The sequence below is a fragment of the Brachyhypopomus gauderio genome, chromosome 13 (genome assembly GCF_052324685.1).
Source record: "Brachyhypopomus gauderio isolate BG-103 chromosome 13, BGAUD_0.2, whole genome shotgun sequence".
In the NCBI taxonomy this organism is placed as follows: Eukaryota; Metazoa; Chordata; class Actinopteri; order Gymnotiformes; family Hypopomidae; genus Brachyhypopomus; species Brachyhypopomus gauderio.
Window position 1 is genome coordinate 4,756,227 of NC_135223.1, and position 25,543 is coordinate 4,781,769.

The 25,543-nt window shown below is 43.3% G+C and overlaps 1 protein-coding gene across 2 annotated transcripts; it reads right to left on the reverse strand.

Moving 5' to 3' along the window:
• Window positions 1-4,752: 4,752 nt before the first annotated feature.
• On the reverse strand, window positions 4,753-24,148 carry ddc (dopa decarboxylase). Of its 2 annotated transcripts, none has more exons than XM_076971220.1 (14): window positions 23,960-24,148; window positions 21,016-21,224; window positions 19,925-20,038; window positions 19,637-19,756; window positions 17,196-17,330; window positions 16,260-16,403; window positions 16,093-16,159; window positions 15,871-15,965; window positions 12,526-12,593; window positions 11,203-11,279; window positions 8,606-8,625; window positions 7,630-7,728; window positions 5,633-5,734; window positions 4,753-5,457 (listed from the first exon to the last, which is right to left on the reverse strand). In XM_076971220.1, exons 2-14 carry the CDS (start codon window positions 21,214-21,216, stop codon window positions 5,257-5,259), a joined length of 1,443 nt encoding a protein of 480 aa, XP_076827335.1. In that variant the 5' UTR covers window positions 21,217-21,224; window positions 23,960-24,148; the 3' UTR covers window positions 4,753-5,256. The 2 variants fall into 2 exon arrangements, with proteins under 2 accessions (XP_076827335.1, XP_076827336.1); XM_076971221.1 differs by having other exon boundaries at window positions 21,016-21,271.
• Window positions 24,149-25,543: the final 1,395 nt, after the last annotated feature.

Here is a 25,543-nt window from a genome sequence, read left to right on the forward strand (position 1 = left end):
AACTGGCCTAATTTCCTTTGAGCACCTCAGGCTTCAAAGGGTATTGATGTTGTTTTGTCCTATAGTCAGATTTTGGGGTGATGTGTATGGGCTCACACCCCCTGTATGAGCCCCAACATCGCTCTTACCTTGTGCCCATAATGCTGCAGGAACAGTTCTGAGTTCCTCTTCCTCTCATTTTTTTTTTCTCTGAGAGGGTAAGGGAGGCGGCTAAAAAAATACCAAGGGGGATAATCAGTTCCACTCCCCGCCTGCAGGGGAGCCAGCACGGCGCCGGCTGCATCCACGCCCTCCTGCTGGGCTAAACATGGTGTTCCTGCCAGGAACTCTCTCCCAATCGGTAATGTCAGACATCTCTGTCATCCATTCACCGATGTCCTGCCATTGAGGCTCCTCGCACACGTTTGCTAGTGACACGTGTGGTTTAGATCGAGGAAATGAGAACAGGTCTTCCTGTTCTAATGGGGTTTGCACCATTGCCGCAGCCCACACGCAATCCCACACAATAGCAGTGACAACCAAGCAATCATGTTTTCCAACCTTAAATTTATCCTCAAAACCTCTATCGGGGCCCTCACTCACATGCAGCGTGCAGTGCAGTGACCCCTACGGTCTCAACATCAAATCACCTGGCAACAAACTACACACTTCACACATGAAGTGTTCCCAACACTCTCCTCCTGCACTCTGCAGCTCATAAGCATACAGTGGAACTCCTGCTGATAACTGAACCCCAACACAGCTAACTCCCACTGCACAAACAACCCCTCAGGCCTGCTACTCAGGCCCAATTTACACATTAAATCAAAACCCATAACATACATTTAACAGTTAAAATTAAAAATTAATGTTCAAATGTATTATTTCATCTACATCGGAGAGGCTTTTTTTTTCTTTTCTTTGAATGGGTGGCACCACTATAAACCTAAATCTTTTATTTTAGTGCCGTTTACAGTCAGTGTTATTTTAGGCAGGCCCTGCGGCCCTACACTAAACTTCTGCGAGCATTGATAAATTAAATGATAATTTAAACCAGTTACTTTCCTTTTTGTCGTCTTCCAGTGGTCCTGTACCGTCCAGCCTCTCCGCTGCCCGTCAATCTCTGAAAGTTCTGTTTCTCTGCTCAGCATTTTCTTCATTTTCAGGACAATCTCTTGCAAAGTGTCCTAGTTTTCCACAGTTGTAACATTCACCACCTCTCCTCTGGGGTAACTCTCTCGTCTCCATCCACCTCGTCTTCTTCCTCAGCCTCTGACGCGGCCCCTCCCGCGTTCTCTGTACCATGGTCTCAGCTTGCTTCTGGATTTTCTTGTTCACTCTCCATGCCAGCTGTGCCTCGTGATGCTTGGCATGATCTTCTATGGTTTTCAGGGTGGCGTTGTTGTACCCAATGCACTGGGCTCTGATGAGGTCACTGATGTCTTTTCTCATGCTTACCAGGAAGCTGTTTCTCAGGTGGGCTTCCCATGGGCTGGCCTCCGCCGGCCTCCGCTCGTGTGCTGGTGCTACAAGACCGCTGTGGTCGGTGTGAACTCTGGTCAGTCTCATGAGGAAGTCGCTGACAGGTTCTCCATCTTCTTGTTTACATGCAGCTATTTTGGACGTGTTGATAGTGGCTGGGTGTGCAGCTTCCAGCCTTGCGACCAGGCGTCCTACAATCTCTCTGTAGGGCCTGTTTGGATCCTCCTGTCCAGCTGCTGTTCCCACTCAGTGTTGTGGAGATGGACGTCTCCCGGTGTCCGGTCTCGGTCTATCTTGTTTGACTGGATGACAAGACTGAACAAAATCTGTTAGTTCTTCGCCGGAGCGCTTACCTCCCATCTCTGCCGGTTTACCCAGGCCCACCACCGCCTTCATGATTTCATCTCCTGTCCAGTGACGGTGGACCATGATGTCTCCTTCAGGGCCTGCGACCTCGACCATTGGGAAGGTCGCTGCGCACCCTGGGGTGGTCAGTTCAAGCAACACCTGACCCTTTCTTTCTGTGGCACGGCTTCTTGTGTGTGCTGTCACGGGTGAAGCTGGCGGCGGGGGTGGTGGTGGCTGCGGGTGGCGGGGGAGGTGGTGGCGTTGGGGAGGTGGCGCTTCCCATCGTCCGGCTGGCGCATTCCATCGCCTGGCGGACGTCATCATACGGGACTAGCGGCCCTGGGTGCAGCGGCAGCTGTTGGGCTGGTGGGAGTGAGGGAGGCAGAGGTTGTGGTTGTGATACCGGAACTGATGGCGCTGGAGCTCGCAGTGCAGGTGTGGCAGACAGAGTTTGCTGTCGTGGTGGCGCCAGAGCTGGTGGCGCTGGAACTGGCGGTGGAGGTGTGGGAGGCAGGGGTAGCGGCTGTGGGTGCATCTTGCAGTTGGTGCAGTAGCTGAGCCGGGATGGCTGACGCAGATCTCGGTGGGGCAGCGTCGAGGTCTGGTCGGCTACAACAACACACTGAGAGACTTTGTTAGTACACTTTTTAATCCCTACCTGTCATGCTTGCCTTTTCTCGGCTTCTTCAAGCCAACATTTTGCTTTTTCTTCCATATCTGCTTTATGTTTAACAAAATACTTGCGCGTTTTTCTATCTGCGCCCTTGGGCTCTGTTTTTACTCTCTCAACTAGTCGGCGCAGATAGTCTACACTTAATGTTCCCTTTGAACCAAACCCATAATGCTTAGCCCAAAAATTCACATGTCGAGTTACATCTTCCCCATAATCTCTAGTCATTTGGTAGGCTACATTACTCTGAGTCTCCGATGGTTTACTTTGTAATTTACTTTGTGTTTTACCCATGATTCCAAATAATCCCAAAGATGACCCTTCACACTTTTTTTTTTTTTTTTTTTTTTGTGTGGGGTCCAAGAAATAAAAAAAAATAAAAAATTAGGAAAGAAAAAAAATCCCAAATCAATTAAACACGTCAAAGAAGGTCCTCAAAATTTAGATCCGCTCCTCATACCAACGAAGCAAACAGTGCCCTCCCCCCCTGGGGGATATCTCTGCCGCTCCGGAGCTAGCCAACACTGTATTACGTCTAATCAGTGCGCTTCTGCCCAGCTGGATCTCTGGCCAGACTGACGGGCGCTAGGCTAAGTCCTATCCCGCCTGGGCAATACCGCAGTATCCCCACCGTATAGACTTCCTGTAGGCGATATCTCACTATATCCCTATCGTATAACAGAGATCATCCGGCGGGCGGACACTGGCGGATATTTAACACTTAAACTAAGAAATTAAACTGAAAATTCCCACTTACTGCGGTTTTCGTTTGATCGGGCGGAGAACACCACCGGAGACTGGCGGTGACATCACTCCCTGGATAGGTACTTTCCCTTTGCTCGTGGGGTTCCCACTTTGCCCAGCCCAGCCAGGGATCTCATCCCCCGGGGAGCGTCCTCGAAGATCAGTCACCGCCTTTCCGGGGTGCCTCTCGCCGATCCTGTTCGTGACGCCAAATTGTCGTGGAAATTTCCTAATAAATGGATGAGGACTCAGACGTGGTTAAATGATTAATTTATTACAAAAATATAAATATATATAAATAGGACAAAGACAGATACAAGACAGACACAGACATGAGAGTCTCATTCAAGCATGACAACTCTGAAGGCAGGGGGGCGCTCCCCCTGCTTATATACAATCTTAAACACAATTCAGCAGTTCTAACAGCAGGTTATCTTTAGCACAGCATGTTCCAAAACATAAGCGTCCAGCAAGCTACTTTGTCTCACATGTGTGTATCTCCTAATATGGACTTCCCTAGAGTTAGCGGAAGCAACTGATGTATCAGTTCAACACAGAGAAAGCTAAATGACCCAAGACTAGTAGCCTAGTGACTACCAGTTAACAGAGTGCTCTTACCCCCAGCACTCTCCCTGACCTGGGTCACGTATAGCACACATGCATAATATGAACTAAACATGGTTACACTGAATCACACTACTTCATTATTGTAGTCCTTCTGCTTAGTCAGAATGGACAAATACTAAATTATAAAGTTCATAATGATCTCTTATAATAACTAAACATGATCTAATCAATGATGATTAGTCAATAATCAATAATTTCTCTCACACTTAGTCATTTCTTTGCAGAGAATACAGTCATTTATTAGATTTTTTAAATATTTGTACTAATTTAATACTAAAACTATATTGGAAAAGGTATATTATTCAATTGAAATTATTGAATTAAATGTGAACAACAATTAATCTCATTCACTTCTCTGAAGTTATCATCATTGTTTGTTTGATGTGAATGAAATGACAAATTCTGGAATAAAATTAAACGATGTATATTTTTTCTCAGATTTTAACTATCTTGATAGTGGATTGTTATGACACCACCAAACATGATTCATACAACCAAAGTTAATTTAATTCTAGGAAATACTGACTACGTTACTCAAGCTAGTAGCTTTGCTTTTTTTTACAATAAATATGAAATTCACAACCAATATTAATTTCCATAATTTCATGTTTTATATTAGCATATGCGCTAATGCCGTGCTTAAAACCAGCGCGTTTTTAAAGAGAAATTAGCGCCTCTGTCCTATTTGAGGTAGGACTGCACACGAGCTTCCAGTTAAGAACTTTGTGAGTTACGAATGGGTCCGAATACTCTTAATGTACAAACCACTGTATGTACGACGTAAGTTACAAAGAGTTTCGGAAAACACTCGTAAATTTAAGAATATTATTAAGTACGCAGTTACGAACGTTTTGGGAAACGCGACCCAGAACTGCGCGCGAGTAAAGACAACGTCGCGTGGCCAGACAGATGTGATGTTTTTATTCGCTTCAGGGGTCACTGGAGTAAACATTACATTAAAGCATTGGCAGGTGATGTGGCATTTTATAATTCATCCAAGTCAACATTTCATCACATCAAATAACAACATACGTTTGTCTTGTTTTGGTGTTTTGGCAAGCTGTAAGTCATATACTCGGTACAGTACTTAATGCAGAGTCATTGCAATGCAGTGCAAAGGTCCACTAATCCTCTGTACATTATGATGCGGTAATATCCATATATTATATATATATATTATTTGATATGTAGGCTACTTCATCTCTCAACAGTGAATTCGGACTCACATTCATATTCAAAACACTCATAAACGCACAAGCATGGGGAAAATACAGGCACAAACCAGACGCACATAGAAAAAAGTCACCAAAAGTGCTGCTGTTTACATACAGGCGCTGTCTCGGTTGGTGAAAATAAACACTTAGACAGGTGGATCAGCAGGTGTGAGACAGTCGGGTCGGCCGGGCTCAGCGCTGCGTCTCTCTCAACACCTCGGAGGCCATCTCGGTGATGTGGCGCCAGGCCTCGCGCGTGTGGCGCGCCTCGGTGGCCCGCGCGCACACGGCGAAGCGCAGCACGAAGCTGCCCGCGAGCTGGCACGGGACCAGGTGGATCCTGCGCGCGCTGTTGATCCTTTTTAGCAGAGTCTCGTTAAGTTCGTTAGAGCCCTGGGCGAGGACGCGACGACGAGAAGGTTTCACATGAAAGACACAAAAGGGTGATGTAGGAGTGAGCAAACACGAAGTTTGAACGATTTACCTCGAGTTTAAACGATTCTTTGCTATTTGAGGGGACGATGTTTGACAGAAACATGGTGGCGTTTGTTGTCACAGTCTCACTCACCTTTAGTCTGAAGCAAACCAAACCCAACACCACATCCGCACAGATCTCGAAGCGCTCGTCACTTCGGACCAAACTCTCGAATTCCTTAGCCAGGCTAACAAACTGGAACATCGAGATTACTGTTAACATCATCATCATCATCATCATCATCATCATCATCATCATCATCATCATTGAAAATCACTTTTCAATATGTATGAAAGTGACTATTTCTGTTTTTTATTTATAAATTGCAGCTGAAATGAGATGAAGAATCACTTTGCTTTGTTCAAATGAACCACGTTATGCTTCATAGAGCGGGTCCCCACATGAAGGCTGCCTGTTACAATAGATTGAGTACATCTCTGAATCATGCAGGCTGCTGTCAGTATAATGGCTGTTTGATAATGCGAAGAAGAATCATTGGAAAAAGTTACTCATGGCTCCTTTAAATACAACTGGCATTTCTGTAACACTACTTAAGTCCTACTTACAAATATCCGAACAAAGATGGACTGCCTATTGTTATTAAGTTAATTCTCGAGGAATACGCAATGCCCTTTTACTCGTCAGACTTTATTTGTGATAATCTAACTCTTCACCAGCAGGGGGCAGCGGTGTGCTCAAGAACCATTTTTACCCTCAATCACATTAAACGGATCACAAAAATACTAAATATGAGTGATTGGGTCCTACTATACGGCACAGTGATTTTAAAGGGTACACCTCACCGAAGAAACTCATCAGTGCATGTGACACCAGGTAAATATAATTGAAAACAGCTGTCGGAAACCTGCAGTTCATTATGTGTGTTGTACAGCGGTCAGACCAGACTGGTAACAATTACATGACTCAGATTGGACCACCGAATGATTGATGCTTGGCATGATGGTAAATTCAGTCTGTTAAAGCTGTTAAAAACCACAAGGTTTTACCCACATACATGCCTGGTTTGCTATGTGCATGAAGACGGTGTTTATGCTGGGGCCACTATGATGCACATGTGAAACAGTGCATGCGTGGCAGATAGTTATAATATATTATAAATACAGGCCTATGCAGATGGTTATGATATTTAAATATACATATTATGAATACAGGCTTATGCAGATGTTGCATATGCAGAATGTAATATATATATATATATCAGTAGCGAACCGTGACCTTTAAACCTGGTCCCGCTACCCCACCCCACCCCCCAAAAAAATTTTTTTTCCTTTCTTAATAAACTGCAATAAAGAAAAACTGAGACGACAGTACAGTTTTAAAAATGCAATAAACAATAATATCTGTACTAGATAACGTCTTAAGCAAAATAAGTTTCCAAACAAAATAAGGTTCACAGCTCCGTGGTTCTCGGAAGCGGAATATGTAAACAACGCGCACGAGGACGTCAAAGGGATGAATCGAAACTAGCTAGCGGTGGTGCTAACGACAGCTAGCGTCGCCACAGCGGGCGGAAATTATCATACAGTTAAGCCCGCCCACTAAGAGAGAAGATATGATTGGTCAATTTTGCTGTCATTTGAAACTGGTATTGCGCTGAATTATAACTGCCAGGCCCTCTGTAAACGAACAGCGGGCATCACAGTCCTGATAGGGGGAGACACAGGCTCACAGGCTTCCACTTAACCCCTCACCTTCCAACACAGATTGAATAGACACGGGTGAATATTTTATTTGCTTATATTTTGTAATTGTTTAGATGTTGAATGTCAAACTGTAAGTAGATAAAATAAAATTGGATAATTATATATATAATGCTTTAAGAATATTTTAGGCCCTCTGAGAGGGCGTAGAAGGCCCTGACGGTTCCCCACTGATATATATATATATATATATATATATATATATATATATATATATATATATATATATATATATATATATATATATATATATATCCTAAAGGAGGTGGGACATGAGAGGATTTGTGATGGGAAGCTGCTTATTATTGGCTGTGTGAGTGATGTGATTGACAGGAAGGATGACGAATAGTAGCGCCTAAAGGGTGTTACCTTGCGGATGTGGGCCTGTAGGCCCCTCAGACCGTAGGTGCGGAACACAAACCACAGCTTTAGCGAACGGAACCGCCGCCCCAGGGGGATCTGCCAGTGCTGTAGGGTGACGAGATAAGAGATACACACACACACAACACAACACGACACAACACACACACACACACACACTTTTATTACTATTTATGTGGAGTATTTTGACTTACTTGGATATTACTCTAGCAGAATGATTCTGCTGCTAACCCTAAACCTTCACAAAGTTCCTTTCATCCTGGGCAGCTAAATATATTCCACCCTCACACACACACACACACACACACACACACACGCACACACATATATAAATGCACACACCCATACAAATCCACAGACACACATACAAGTGTACATGCACTCATACAAATTGCACGTCCTCCATACAAATACATACACACTCATAGAAACACGCACACACATACACACACACGCACACACCAACACACGCACACGCACACGCACACTCATACACAAAACATTGGCTTTCCAATGTTTTTAATGTTCATTATGGTTAGCTACAGGTGCAGTACACAATATAAATATAATATATAAATGAGTATAGTGTAGCTAAATAACTGCACCTTTAATGAAGTTTGCTCTTGTATATTAATATTTTACATGGAAGATTTTTTTGTTAAAATGCCAGTGATTAGGTTTAAGCTCCCATGATGCACTTGTCACTTTCTTATGCCATCACTGCGGCAACATCTTGTCCCCACAGTAAACAAAACACACTCGCCGCGCTTTACTGTTAAAAGTTTCTACAGTGTTTAATGACAGTCTAATTAAATACAGCAAGCCCAAACAGCTGTTGGGGAAATGGCTGTAGACTGACTCCTACAGTGTCACTCTGCTACTGTGTACACACACACCCCCCCCCACAAAACAAACACCTGCAGAACCACACACACTATCCTCTTATTAAATACACAATACTCACTCTATAATCTGTCACAAGCCCTGCAAAAATACAAAACAAAAAAACAGACAGTCATTTAATAATCACTTGAATACATGTATATTCAGATAATTGATAGGTGCAAAATAAATTAAAGGAAGCTTGTGTTGTCGTGGTTGTTTCTTGTTAATTCTAGAGGAATTGCAGAATTCTGGAGTAAGCAGTCCAGTCCTGTTACGACAATACTCATTGGTTCACTCTTCCATACTCAGTACGCGAGAGTAAACGTGACATTTACAGTTTTTGATGACTGCTAACGTGCGTTTGTCCAATCTGTAGTCACATTTCCAAAACTCCAAACACAGTGAACACAACATCAGTTTTCAGTGGCTATACTATTAGTTCAATTCATGTTGTTATGGCACAAAATGCAGTCATTTTACATGTTTTTATAATGCTTAAATTTTCTATACACACAAGGTTATCCAATAACAACATTTTTTTTGTCTTATTTACAATTGCTTGTACACAGCATGCCAAAAATGAAAACCTAAGGTTCAAAACCTTAAATATTGTATAAAATGCCAAGTTCTGCAAAAACAAAGGCAGCTGAAAAGTTATTACTGTTGTACACATTTTTTGCACATATAGATAAATGAAGTATAGTATAAAAAATATATATATTTATAAAAAGTATAAAATGAAGTACAGTAATGTACTGGGTCAGAGAGGAGCAAATATAACAATTTGTCCTGCAATCTCAAGTGCTGGTTTGGTCCTTCACAAATGCCAGATTGGTCCCTATAACAGTGACCTCCTTCTTTCGTTTTTGAATGAACTCTACCAACAACTTGTTCCAGAAGCAGAAAGGGAACAGGTGAGAGGAAACACGAGGACATTTGTAATGGGACAATGTAGCATTCTGACATTCTCATGTCATCACAAAGAGTGATGTCCCTTTTCCTCCCGCCCTACTCGCCATTCCTCAACCCCACTAAGGAACTTTTTTCAGTCTGGAGGTGGAAGGTGTATGATCATCGGCCCCATGACCAAATGTCCCTGCTGCATGCAATGGATCCCGGCTGCAGAGACATTTCAGCTGAAGACTGCCAGGGGTGAATAAGGCATACCAAGCTTTTCTTTCCCAGGTCCATGGCAAGGGCCAACATCAGATGTGATGTGGATGAAAACATGTGGCCAACTGCTGAAGGCCGTTTAGATTAGACCTAACAAGACTGTTCAGTTTTGTATTCTGTTTTCCCCCTTGTGTGGCTTTTTTTGTATATGTGTATTTTTTTGTATGTGTGGGACCATGGCTAATTATGTTTACAGTTACGATAATTATTTTTTGGGTTAGGCCACAATTTACAGTAATGTCCCTAATACAGTAAAATATACCCTTTACTGCAAAACTGTTACTGACTCATTTTTTTGTCTAATCTACATTCCATATAGTACCTAACAGTAAATATCACTCATTGTGTAGACAGTATGTTGCCAAAAATGTACATTTGAAAAAAAGTTCAAATGAAGCGGATTACAGTAAAAATGAACTGACTAAGAAAACAACAGATGTTACAGTAAAATGTCTGTTGTTTGCTGGGAGAGGGTAAAATATTACATGTAATACTGTTTCTGTATTGCCATCAAATGTTAGTTTTTTTACAGTGGTTGTGCAGTGATTGACTATGTTCATCTCGAAAAGAGAATTTGTGCTAGTGTTTGAAAGAATGATTGGATACTGAACCAGGTTTGCTGTGTTTTAACAAAGTTGTTTGCATTGTGAAATGCAGAGTTGTTATTTAGTTAGGAAAATGTGCTTTTGAACACGATATTAATTATTTGGCTATTTGTGTGAGGTCAATGTGTTGCTGTGTTTAGAGTTTTGACAATGTATCACAAGTTTTGGGAAATGCACGTTAGCAGTCGTCAAAAACTGTATTAGCAGACGAGTGTGTCTCTCGCAGTGCTGTTGCTAATGATGTTCCCCTCGGTCTACGTTTGAGCGAGAAAAGCCTGCAACTAGTGTAATTTCATTGGGCTTCTGATGTGGGAGCTACTGGGCCTGGCTATTGTGAACAGGCTATGGATAGGGCTGTGAAGTGTGTGTGTGTGTGTGTGTGTGTGTGCGTGTGTGTGTGTGTGTGTGTGTGTGTGTGGTTGTGCTCGCGTGGGCTCAGAGAGATAGTCTTTTGTTTTGCTGTCATCACCATTAAGAGGGGGTTGCAGTTGCACAGCTGTGCTGGCTAAAGAACTGGCCAGAGGAGCCCCCCCCCCCCCCCCCCCCCCCATGGAAATGACAGAGGAGCAACAGGCAGCAGACGGCATCATGGGTAATTAGTGCACGTGTGTTTGCGGAGGAGGAGAATGAATGGCAGTGAATGACATTTAAATACCTGCCACTTTCGGTGGCACTTTGGAACATGAGCATGCACACAAAACACACACACGCACATGCACTCTCCGAATCACACTTTAACTCCAAACAACTTTACATCAAATCTGCACAGTGTGACGATGTCCCTTTGCTTTTAATCTGGCAAATGTAATATTAAAAAGCAATTAAGAAATACTATAATAACTGAGAATAGTGCATATTCCAAATTAAAAACCCAAGACTGAGTAAAGACACCCGGTACCTGATTCTTGGTGGTCGTGTGTCAGGTAAAGAGGGTCCATCTTAAAAGCCCCAATGATGTCGGCTCTTTTCTTCAGCCTAAACAAAGGTTGACCCGGTTCAATTGTTAGTCCTGAGTTTAACAGAAAACTTGTTGCTCTACAGCAAAGATTCTGTTATCATCCACTCATTTATAAGCGACATCTACATTGTCATACTGAAAAGAGGAGACAGCTGCCTCAGGCGCTATGATGCTACAGCAAATATTTGCTATATATTCTATAATATTCTATATATTCTATATTCATTGTTCACAGCAGGTACAACAACAACACCCAGCCAATATATACTGTTCTACTCAAATGTGTTTCTGTAGGTAGAGAGAAACAGATGCTTGCTGTGGTGGGTTGATGTGTTTACCAAACGGTAATAGCATATAAAACCCTCGTACTGCAGTACCATGTTCAGTTTCAACCTACACATCAACTAACCTAATATACAATTACTGCAAACACTGGAGATCCCAAAAATAAAGTTTGACAAATAGCTCCTTACAGAAGGGGAGAGGTGAGAGGTATTCCCCTTTCTAGTAGACAAAGAAACTAGTGTTTGAATTTTTAAATCACTGTTCCCTCTTAGTGGCCGGTACTTAAGGAATGCTCCAGAAACCGTGCACAATCTGATGTGCCATTTTTGCATTTCTTCTGCATCTCACACCTACTGCTGAAAGACGGGTTCGTTCCAACTGTGTGTGGCCCAATGCAAGATTTAGGTTCACAATCAGTAATCACAATCTGTTTAACAAGGCAGCTACTTGCTCTGAGTGTTCAAGCGTGGAGTTGTTGGCCGTAGCTAGCTAAACTCAGGGTTAGCACAGTAGTAATCTGCCAGACTAATGAAGTGGACAACTAATCTATATAATGGTTTTGCCAAGCAGTTGCATGGCTGCTTTGACTTAGCATTGTGTGAAAATATACTTTCAATGCCTCTGGTATTTTCACACACTCCACTCTGTCCCCCTGCAGAGAACTGGAGTTTTGAACATACCACATACTGTAAAAAATACTTGTTTACAACTGTTCAGGAGAGACGGGTCTATTTGCAGACTTCAGGTCAAGAGGAGCATGCTTCCCCCTTAAAGGAACTGATCCTGTGCACTCTGTAACGTGCTTGTCTGTCAACCCGCCTAGTGAGGACAATCAGAGCAGCTGTATCGGTCTCCTTGCTCCACGTATATCCATATCGACAGAAAAGACGTCAGAACACCCCTAAAGTCCATTAGGCGGAAAAATGGAGCTTTAATGGAAAAAGCACGTAGGGGTCCCATAAGGCGCAGGCAACTTACCACATTGTGGAGCAGTCGAAGTTAACTAGGAGCCATTTATGAGGGTTGAAATTGAAGGAGTCAGCAAACTGAAAAAAACGAAAACAGACAAAAACTCAGAACACACTTTAATGTTTCAAAACGTTGGTATGTAGCCAAGTGTATGTGTCTTTGAAATGTTTAGTTGGAGCGTTTGTTTTCGAGCTCATCACAGAGTTTATAGGACTTTTTATATGTAGTTGTAAAAACCTTTTATTTGTTTCTGTGTTGGAACTGGAAATGTTTGGAACATTTTAAATGATTTTAAATGCAGCTTGCGTTTGCTTTTGTAGCTCTGACGCTCACATAGATTCATTCGTTTCTTACTGTGAAGCATCAAGGTAGCTTGTATAATCTTCTGTTACACACAGACACACACACACAATTTGTTACAATATATGTACGAATGTACGAACATGTGAGGTGTGAAACATCTGGCTAGCCACTTTTGGTTCCCCTGTAACATCAAACGTATTTGACACCAACAGGAACTAATGCAATATTGGTATAAATAAAATCAAATCAAAATTTATTTATATAGCACCTTCCAACAATGCCTTACATTGACCAAAGTGCTTAACAAAACAAAACAAATAAAACAATATCATAAAACCATTTAAAGTCAAAAGCTGAGGAATGGCTTTACTTTAGAGAGCAATCGCAGCTGTAAGAAGCTTGTTTTCACAACCGAATCAATGTGTTTATCAACCTTTAAATTACTGTCAAGCTTCACTCCTAGATTTTTTACCACCTGGTTAAGGCGGGGGATCGAAAAACTTGAACTGAAAATATTTTTTACATACGTCCTGGTAGTGTCAAACAAAATCCGTTGTCTTATCATTGTTCAAATGGAGAAAATTTCAAGACAGCCAATGCTTAATGTCATTTAAGCAGCTGATAACAGAATTAAGACTGAGTGCAGATTTTGCAGCAACAGGCAGATAGATTTGTCAATCATCTGCATACAAATGGAAAGACTAAGATTATGACGTGCAATGATAGGTCCTAGTGGCAGCATGTAAAGTGAGAAAAGTACAGGCCCCAGAATGGATCCCTGCGGAACACCAGAGGACTTGTGAGTCAGACAAGTAATAAGAATCTGATGGTCCACAGTGTCAAAAGCTGCTGAGAGGTTTAACATGACCAGCTGAACTGGTTTTTGGTATCAAGGGACAGAAGAACATCATTTTGTACTTTAAGTAGTACAGTTTCTACACTATGACGAGATCTAAAACCATACTGGAATTTTTCAAACAAGCTATGAGATTCTAGAAAAGATTGCAACTGATTAAAAACAACCCTTTCCAGAACTTTAGATAGGAATGACAGATGAGAAATTGGCCTGAAGTTAGACAGAACTGTAGGATCTAGACCAATTTTTTTAAGGAGTCACCTAACCACAGCGTGCTTAAAGACGGACGGGACAAAACCTGAACTTAGACAGCTATTAATAAATGTGAAAAGACAGGGACCGATAGTGTCAAAGGACTGCTTGAACATCTAAGAAGGAATGATGTCCAGAGGATAGTTTGTGGATTTCATCTGTTGAACCACTTCAGCGAGATGGGGTAACAATTTCAACTCAAACTGGTTAAAAACAGCAGATGTTTTTGGAAAAGCATTTTGATGCACCTCAACAGCATTATATGTACTAACAATTTTCTGCTTAATGGAGTCTATTTTGTTAACAACGTGTTTAAGAAAATCATCACAGGTAGACCTTGTAGCAGTTTTCAGGACGTCAATGGAGGGATTAATTACAGACTGAATGGTGCTGAATAAAACCCTCGGCCAGTCACTACTGGTAGAAATTAAATGAGAAAGATACTGAGATTTGGCCCGTTTAACTGCATCTTGATATTCACTAAGACAGTTTCTTAACATACTCTGGGACACACAAAGCCTGTCCTTTTCCCATCTGTATTCTGCCTTCCTGCAGCGTGGTCTGTAGGCCTGGGTGGTATCATTAAGCCAGGGATCTGGTTTCATTTTTGTAAAAGCCTGTTTTTGAGGAGCAATATAATCCAAGATCTCTGTGCAGGTGTGATGGAAAGATGTAATAAATTCTTCCGGGTGGAGAGATGAGTCCAGACTTTCAACAGAGTACAGAGCAGAGCTTCTAAAGGCAGCAGCAAACTGTCCTGCAGTGGAAGGAGTGTAGAGGCGGTGGAGACGTGCTGAGGTAGTAGACCTTGCTACTGGAGGAGTGGAACATTTAAATAAAATGGGGAAGTGGTCTGAAATACAAGTATGTAGAATATCTGCGATGGATACAGAAAGGCTATGAGAAATTATTAGATCCAATGTGTGGCCATGGCTGTGTGTGGTTCCTGACACAGACTGTGACAGATTAAAAGAATTCAATAGCCTTTGAAACTCTTCTGCAAATGGTCACCGGGGACAGCAAACATGAATATTAAAATCACCACATAATGATGTCAAATTTTGGCATCAGTTCAGCTAACAGCTCTGAAAGTTCATCAATGAAAATTTTGTTATAATTTGGTAGGCGATACAAAACTCCGCACAACATGGGCCCTGCAGATTCCGTCATAAATGGAAAAAAGGCAAAACATATAATTTTAACAAACACAGGAGAGGCAGACTGCATGCCATCAACAGAGGCGCCATCTTTTATATTCTGATAGGATTTGTAGCAAATCTCAGTCGGTTGAGACACCTGCCACATAAGAGTGTCACATAATCTGTGTTTTTCATCTGTTTGGACATCCCTGCACCAATAAACCCTTCCTCAGGTGCTATAATACTAGACAGAGGGTTTGAGAATAAATCACAGGCACTATGTGGGCAGCACGACTGTTGCCATGCCAGGGGGGCCTTCCCAGAATTCACTTCCTGGCAACCCGATCCAATACAGGAAACAGCCTCCCACTGTCATTCATGGTTGTGATAAAACACGAGCCTTCTGTAGCAGAGACCACGGATTCCGTGTTGTTTGAACGGCTGCTAATAAACAGGGAGATTTTGTGACAGAGGGGAGGGAGGAGCTTATCTTAAGGTCCTTGTGCGCCTCAGGAAATTACTTTACCCTTATCTCCGAGATTCTCAGCTGGGTGCCAAGGCAACTCAGAGACTCTTTAATTTCCCGCCAATTTCTCTGCACGCAGCTCACTGGAGTTAGCATCATTTTTGACATTTGAATACTTTTGTTTGCACACACACACACAAACCACAATTCATCCTGGCTCATGGTTTGCGTCAGTGTAGCTCAGCTGCAGTTAAGACTGCAGTTACCGCGGTGACCTTTCCGGATTTGCCCCCCCCCCCCCCCCCCCGCTTGACGACAAGGATGTGCGGCGATTATACCTCCACGCCATCCAGGAGGGGGCGGAACTCAGGGCAAATGAAGGCGCTGCCCGCGTACGCCGCGTCCACGTGCATCCACACGCCCAGCTCATTACCTGTGGTGGAAAAAGGAAAGAAAGTGCAATCTGATGTGGTGCAAAACGGTGGCGTGACCGGAGGTGTGACCGGCAGTGTGATCAGCGGTGTGATCTGCGGTGTGAAGGCGCCGACGGCATTACTCACATATCGGGCCGAGCTCTGTGATGCGGTCGAAAGCACACGAGGGAGTGGTCCCCAGCGTGGCGCAGAACTGGGCAGGAACACAAGAGAGGTCTCAGTCTCCAGGACACTGACGTGACACGCCCAGGCCGCAGAGCTAGACGGAGAGGGCGGGGATGACGAGCGCTTACGTAAAACGGGATGAGGCCTGCAGCTTTGTCCTCTTCCAGGGTTTTCCAGAAGGTCTCCCCACGGACGGCGAACTTGCTGTCGGTGGGAATTTTCTTCATTCTCACGCCTCCTATCAGACCAGCCCTCTCGACTGAGGAATGAGCCTGTGAGCACAGATGATGAAAATGTTTCTATTATCTTTTAAAAATATATAATTATGCATCATTTATGCTACAATTATGCAAAGGATTTGCCTGACTAAACCCTGACATGCACACAACACATTATCTCATGTTTTCTTCCCTTTGTTGGGATATCTTTGTAGGCACACGTACCCGACTGGCCTTTACAGAGTACTGCCCCTCCAGACTTTCTTTAAACAAACTCTGCACCTTTAACATTTAACCTTTAAAAGGGAGGTCGACCGGCACGAAGGAGCAAGAGAACAGAGGAGGGAGGACAGAGGAGGGAGGACAGAGGAGAGATCCCTCATCACGTTGCCTAACACAGCACAGCAGCTGCCTACATTCTGGATTGAGCGTCTAATCCATATTCACTGCTTATACCATTTTAGAGAACAGCACTGCCTAGATATTAGCAGACCAAAGATAAGTGCGTGTACTTGCATTCATCTCATAACAAAAAATTAAAAACTGCAGAAAATGTGATCAACTGTGCCACATAAATATCACAGATCTGGGGTGGGTTTCCCGAAATGTTCGTAGGGCTAAATACTTCGTAACCTCGTATGAAACGTATGAGGTTAGGAAGTACTTAGCGCTACGAAAGTTTCGGGAAACCCACCCCTGGTTTGTAACCCCAAGCTGCTACGTTAGTGGTTCATGCTGCCATAGAAATTTGATTTGATAAATTTGATTATTTGTAAAAAGATTGAATAATTAAAACTCGGTCCCTGTCATAATTTTCTTTCCATGCCAGAATCCTCAGCATTGTACCTGTTCTGATGAGTAGGCCACTAGTTTGGAGATGATTTCGGCTTCGGAGCGTTCGGGATTATTGGTTTGAATCTGCTTGACCATCCTTGAACGAGCAGCAAGGAGTGCGACCAGGGTGGCCTCGCTGGCAGTACCCTGTAATCCAACACAAACATCAAGTCACATGACCAGGGTGACCTCGCTGGCAGTGCCCTTTAATCCAGCACAGACATCAGTCACATGACCAGGGTGGCCTTGCTGGCAGTGCCCTTTAATCCAACACAGACATCAGTCACATGACCAGGGTGGCCTCGCTGGCAGTGCCATGTAATCCAACATAGACATCAGTCACATGACCAGGGTGGCCTCGCTGGCAGTGCCCTGTAATCTGACACAGACATCAGTCACATGACCAGGGTGGCCTCGCTGGCAGTGCCCTGTAATCCAACACAGACATCAGTCACATGACCAGAGTGGCCTTGCTGGCAGTGCCCTGTAATCTGACACAGACATCAGTCACATGACCAGGGTGGCCTCGCTGGCAGTGCCCTGTAATCTGACACAGACATCAGTCACATGACCAGGGTGGCCTCGCTGGCAGTGCCCTTTAATCCAACACAGACATCAGTTACATGACCAGGGTGGCCTCGCTGGCAGTGCCCTGTAATCTGACACAGACATCAGTCACATGACCAGGGTGGCCTCGCTGGCAGTGCCCTGTAATGCAACACAGACATCAGTCACATGACCAAGGTGGCCTCGCTGGCAGTGCCCTGTAATCCGACACAGACATCTATGTGTTAAATCTCCAACATCCTCATCATGAAGATGGAACAGGGCCCAAAACCACTGACATGATTATAAATGACTGATTACAGGTTCATAGGGGTAAAAAAAAGTAAAAAAAAAAAAAAATTGTGCAGAAACTAAAAGCAGTTCAAGGCTGTTCTTCTGAAATGCCCAATAATGGTTTATAAGAATCATGTAACTCCAGCCAATCAATATAACCAAACACATATTACCTGTCAGAAATATTACCCTGCGGTTTAAAAAAAAATTACCAAATCAGAATATACATATTAGAAATCAGAAATATGTATTATTTCTTATATCTCTTTAATGTAATAACTTACACATACTGATTAATGAATAAAGCGATAAAGCAAACAATAATTCAGGATCAGTGAGATCCTTACACTAAGGATCAAACACTTATACCACTGAGACAGTCAAAAGGTCACTGCTAAATGTTCAAAACGCTTGTTAAATGTTGTGTTTGTAATGGAGTAATGGAGTATTCTGCTTCTCCTCTGAATATGGCTTTTGATTTTGCCCTTTGGTTTAGTCAACTGAGGCATAATATAATATAATAAAAATAATAAATAATTTTTTACACGTTACAAGCACAAGCGTGGAGGGACTGGTTAAAGGTGAATGACTATTTGCTTTAACTGTTATTCCTGCCTTCCTGTGTCCATCTCAGCATCATTTCTCCAGCCTACAGGCTGTTAACCACCTCATCTGGAACACAGGAAGCGCAATTAGTTGCCATAGTGAGTTTCAATGAAAGGCCCAGAGACAAAACAGAAGCTGGAAAGAGATGCACTCACCCAAACACACACACACACACACACACACACACACACACACACACACACACACACACGTACACAACACACGCCCCCACCCCCCCAACACACACTTACACACGTATGTATGCACCCCCAACCACGCACATGCACTCACCTAGGCACACACACATACACACGCTCACATGTATACTCACCTGCGTACACACACAGTTGCACAAATTCAGGCATGCACGCCTCCAGACACTAACACACAAACATCTAAAAAGGTCACGAAACAACAAAGTCAATGAACCATGCCGGGGTCTCTGGCAGCCAGACGGTGCCCAGCCGGACGAAGCTAAACTCAAGGCTAAATGAAGGTAAATTGAGCTCATCTCATGCCACAGTGACGCCTTCGCGTGACACAGTAAAAGCCAATTTCCAGCAGACCGACAATTCTTGCGGCAGGCAAACCGAAATCAATGTCTGGGATTGTTGTTGGAGTGCGCGGTCGACGTTATTGAGTGAGTGTAATTTTTTTTGTTTTGCTTTTAAATTTAAAATCAAATTGCCCGGAACATTCTCGGTGTGCGAATCAAATAAGGTGTGTTCCGTGATCGACGCCTGAAGCCACACTCAAGTGACGTTCGTGTCGCAGTCGCACAAACACCATTAATTCACGACCTGCCCTTTTTCGTGAAACAGTAACACGTTTAGCACATAGGGTGAAGAACCCATGCAGTTCCAAAACCCCAGCGCCTAGAACAGCACTTTATACACACCTTCAGACCTACTGGGCAAGAACAAAATCACCTGAACCAGAAGGCGTGGCCGCTCACCTGAGCCAGAAGGCGTGGCCGCTCACCTGAACCAGAAGGCATGGCCGCTCACCTGAATCACTCCACCACCTTGGCCATCTGTGCCAGCTAGAAAATCCTTGGGCAGTTTCAGCATCTTCCCGAGCCAGTCGAGCATCACCGTCTCCAGCTCAGTGCAGGCTGGACTCGCTGACTGCTCCGTCCGCCATAGAGTGATGTCAACAGAGAACAAATGGACTTCAGGGTTACAGTAAAGAAGAGTATGGATGGATGGATGGATGGATGGATGGAGGAAGGTGAGGAGGGTTGGATGGATGGAGAGATGGAGGGATAGAGAGACGGACGAGTGGATGAGGCATACCCAGGAGAAGCCGATGCAGCCAATCGCCCCACTCAGCATGTCCGCCAACATGGCCGGGAAGGATGATGCCGCGGGGAAGTAAGCATAGAAGTATGGGCTGTGCCAGTGGGTGATCTGCATGGAGACACCACCACCACCATCACCACCACCACCACTATCACCACCACCATCACCACCACCACCACCACAACCACCACCACGTCAGACTGTGTCTTCTCCTTATTGTCTGTTCTTATTATCAGAGGCGGTCTTTGCATAGAGGCGTTGCTAGGCAATTGCCTTGGGCCCCTCCCACTGCAGCCCACTGTAGGGGGCCCCTGACTAGCTAACTTATTTCTCGCATATTAATGTTGATGGGCCCCCTAGCTAAATTTGCCTTGAGCCCCCAAATTGCTAAGTCCGCCACTGCTTATTATGAGTCGTTGGTTTGATAATGAAACTTGTGTAAAACAGTAAAATGAAAACAGTGACTTTTAGCTAATCTAATTAAGAAAGATAATCACTCTAAACTCAACCTAAGCTGTTTGGTTTATTCACTGAAAAGGACAAACAGTGGCCATCCCTGACTGCTGAAACATTGGAAGGTCTCTAGAACATCTCCAGACTGACTGCTGACATTGGAAGGTCTCTAAAACATCTCCAGACTGACTGCTGACATTGGAAGGTCTCCAATCCAGCAGAGCGGCTAGGGGATTCTGACTGTGTCTTTAAAAGTAACATACTCAACCATTTGAATAATATTCATGCAATACATACAGACACATTAAGCTGACATGTCACCAGTATGTCCCTGCTACCAAGTAAGCTAACAAATTAATTCACTTTTAGTTGAACTAAAACAAACTCTGTAAACAGTTCAAATAAACATGAATGAATGAACTTCCTCCTCTTTGTTGCCTGCGTGTTGCGCTAAACTGGCTGTTAATGTCCTACTGAAAAGCAAAATAAACTTAGGCCTATTGAACAGCTCAAAGGAATAACCAACAATTCCTCAATATTTGTGGACCTACAAATACTTTACCCACAATGCTCTGGACTGCTCCTGTGACACTGAACGCAAGCTGATGGTGCTGAGGCCACATCTCACTCACCCCGGGCATGATGACTCTCTCGATGTCCTCCACCAAGTTCTCATAAGCCTCTGGCTCATCTGGAGCTTCCTCGGGGATGAGGGACCTCAGGTATCCCGGCTCCACGTCTGGGTACACCTGCCTCTGCTCTATGGTCTCCAGGTAGTTGGCAATGTAGTCCACCATCTCCTTCCCGCGCTTCCTGAACTCCTCGACATCCATCGCAGCGACTGGGGGAGACGGACACAGATGCCACCTGATGCTCCAACTCCAAATACTGGAGTCGAAGGAAAATACTTCAACACTGGAGTCCACAGGCCATACAGGGCACTATGTATTTTTCATTCATGTAAAGCTGTGGTAGTATTGTATTGGCCTGTACTGAGTGACATTATACAACGTTATAACAACGACATTATACAGTAAATTCTGTTTTTTTATTTAATTGTCACACGTGTTATTATGGCACAGATTCAGTGGAACCAACGCTGGTGGTCTGACACGGCTCATTTCCACAACCCAACTATCTTAAATGTGAGTAAATGAAATGTGCGTATGAATTAAGCAAATAAGTCAATACGTTTCAAAGGTTAGCTATAACACAGTCATAAAGCACTTCTTCATTTGAATGTCTGTATTGACACGAAACAATCAAGACGAATCCAGAGGCCAGAGGATGTTAACAGTGACATCGGCAGCCTGACTCACTTTCATCTATTTCATGTACCTTCTGACCTAGTACGAAGCACGAAATTATTGCAGAATGACCACACTAGGAGCTTTGTAACCCTAACCCACAAAAGCACAATAATCACACCGAAATGTACATTTATTTACAATTAAGATTCATTAACTCTCCCCAAATCAGGCAACAAGCCACATAAAGCAGAATAACCTTTTAATTAGACTTCAGAACAAGCAAAGCGAAGTGTGAAAAACCACTCGTTTTCCACTGGCTCTACTCCGAACAGGGTGGCGAATAATGTCTTGATAATTAAACTGGACACAGCAAAGTTCAAGAATATACCAAGTGAATTGCAGATACGACTTGATAAGGCTGAAAGCTGTTGTTGTGTCGAATTTATGCACAGTACAACTTTCACTCAAAAACACATGCAATTCCAATTCCGATATATTTTATTTGTATACTGATCAAAAGAAAAAGCATACGTTTCACATTTTATTTCAGTACTTTTTAACTGACACGTAAATACATTATATATACATTTTGTGGTATTACATCCATTAATCTTATGCAGGAAGCATTATCTGGTTATTCATGTCTACGTAACGTTCCTTCAATTGATCCTAGCTCAAAATTATACAACCTGTCTGTTCAACCTGACAGGTTAAAAATTGGAACCTGTCTGTGATTACTGAACCTGTCTGTGATTACTGTACAAGTGTCATGGATATAACATCAGTGTAGCCAGAATTAAGAGGGGATGAATATTCTGGTGGGTGGTCTGCCATAAAAAAGTTTGTCCTTGTGACTTTCATTCAGTTGATCCTAGCTGTTTATTTGCATTACCTTATCAAACAACTGCTTAGCATTAAGAACCTCTTAGAGACAAACAAGCATTAACAGATATACTGTATTACGGTGGGCGCAAAGAAGTAATGATGGAAAACTTGCTGCATAGGATGTAAGAGAGACAACATGATGTCTAAAAGTACGCAGATGAGCACAGGTGTGACAACGGTGAAAGGGTTCTGAGGACACATTTGGTGCAGAATGACAGGCAGGTAGATTTTAGAGAAACAGGCAGGTAGTTTTTCAGACAGGGAGATTTCATGGCAGAAAGGGTGGGGGCCATACTCAGGTCAACTATAAAGAAGGAACAGAAGTAGTCTGTTTTTGCAACCTACACAGAGAACTACACGCTGAACACAGAGTACAATAGTTCAGGCGTTTGCTGCGTCCTCTCCAGAGATCTCTGTATTTTAACTACTTCAATAAAAGATCAAAAGACATAAGACTGTTGTTGTTTTCATTTACATCAACAAACACGCTGCGCTAGATAGGAGAACAAAGCACAACACCACATAATCTTATTTGATCTATACAGTCATTGAAAACTAGTTTATGTTTGTTTTTTATAATGTTTTAACCAGTTTATGATTTGCCTTTGGGCAAAAGAAGCGTACTGCCTGGCGTGGCTGCAGCGTGCACTTCTGGAGAGTGATCTGAAGGAGTGATCATGCAGATTATTAATCTCCCAAGCTCTTCTCCTCCTCCTAATTCTCTGGAGTAAATACTTTCTTCACCTTAATCCACATTAATACGCACTAATGCAGGTGAGGTGTGGGTGCATGTGTGTGTCATATATCTGGGTATAGGTCACCAGCTCACCCACAGGGCTCCAGGTCTATTTGATTACATGACAGCAAATACCATTAAAGCTCTTAAGGCCACTACTATTGCTACCTGCATTACATTTACACTGAACTGTAGCGTAATGACTAGGCCGACTTAACAGTCCACACTGAACGAATGCTAATCTAGTACATTGTCCACTGTATCCACATATCCACTGTAATCACCAGAAAGGTGAACTTTGGGTGTGCTTAAAGGATGCCCAAAGGCCTGAGTGAAAGAGTGAAAGATGAAACACCCCCCGTGTTCCCCACAGTGACAGACAATAAGAAGCCATCAAATGCAAGCCAGTGAATTCAAATGCAAGCCAGTTAGTTCAAATGCAAACCAGTGAGTTCAAATGCAAGCCAGTGAGTTCAAATGCAAGCCAGTGAATTCAAATGCAAGCCACTGAATTCAGCACGTGTGTAATCTCTTTTGACTCATTACAGACAGGACCCATTCAGGAGAACATTCTGAACACTCAACATGAACCTTGCTCTCCGGTCTAATCAATCATTTAACAAGTGTTTTCACTCTGCCCCCTCCCCAACCCCATATGCACCTGGACACATACCTTACTGAAGAGCAGAGGGGCGTCTAACTTACCAGGTCAACCAAAAGAGAGCGTAGCCTTCCTCGTCGTCCTGATCCTCCTCCCTCTCCTGACTGTTCACAGGCGCTCCTTGTGTGTATGGCAAATGCACGCAGGCACACACGCATGCACAGAGGAGCAACAGTGTGTTGAGGAGGAGGAGCCCGGCTCTTTATCTCTCCACGCACTCTTCAGCCGGCCAATCAGAGCAGGGGTTTTGGCCAAAGCATGCACGCAGCCAAAGCAGGAAGAGCTGATTCACGAAGACTTAATGAGATCCTCCTCCCATTCCATTCACATTCACACACACACACACACACACACACACACACACACACACACACACACACACACACACACACACAATGTACACAAACATGGCAACCTGTTGATTTTTATCATCACATTCACTTTGTGCCACTGTCACTCTTTTTACAACTGACATAGATCAGGAAAGCAGTAAAAGATGGCAAAGATCACTGTCCCTAGCTCACACCCCTGCCTTACACCACGCAGGTACTGCAAGGTGCATCTTAGCACTCTCTTGTGGTCACTCAGTCACATGTGCCACCTACCGGCAGGGCTACACTAACTTTCATGCTTTCGTGGTGCAACTGACTCGATAAATGCGATAAATGGAATACATACAGTACTTTAGTAGGACTAAACTTTGGAGCAAACTTTTTCTAGCACTTGCATTTACCATTATTTATTTCTTCTCCACTGATCACTTTCATGCGAGGGGCCAAAAACGACTGACTCCTCGTAGCCTAAACACAGCGCTCAAGAACACGGATCGGCACCATGCAAGGTCCCGCCGCCCTGCTGGCTGATTATGATAATACCGGGTGATTGTCGTCTTTCCAAGGACATTAACCTCTGAGCCCTGACCAAACCATAAATACAGAAATGCTAGGTCTGCCACCTAGTGGCGATAGCGTAAAATATGTACAAGTGATTATGAGTGTATTTAGCTCAGAATTTCACTTCACAATGAAAGATCTCTGAGGCGGATAAGACTTGTTGCGATATTGTACCTCAGAAAACTTATTTTCTTTACATTACACTTTAAGCCATAGTCTTGTTGTCTTTTAATCATGTTGCCTCTTGAATAAAACTTTAAACATGAGCCAAAGCGCTAAACACAAAAGCATTTTAGATGTTGACAGATGTGTAAATGAAGTGTTAACTGACTGACAGTAGCTGTTCCCGTTATCAGGACAAACCACATTTCCAATGTCCTACCTGAACTTATTTTGGAAGTTAATGCTGTGCTCATAATATCTGAAATCAGCTTTAAATAATACACGTTTATACTGTAAACACACTTGAAAATACTATCACTTTTCCTTTGGTCTAACACAGTTCACTCCAGCAAGGGGCCAATAGCTAATTTAGGTATATTCTATATAGAACGGGCAGTTTCTTGAATTCAGATACAATAGTAGTTCCAGTATAGGTGGATTTAAATTTATGGAAGTCTATTAGGTGGTTATGGATTAGGTGTTGTTGTGCTCTAGTTTTCTCCTGCACAGCGTGCTTGTTGATGCAAAAGAAATAATTACCAGTACCATTCTTGTACCTTTTAACCATTTATT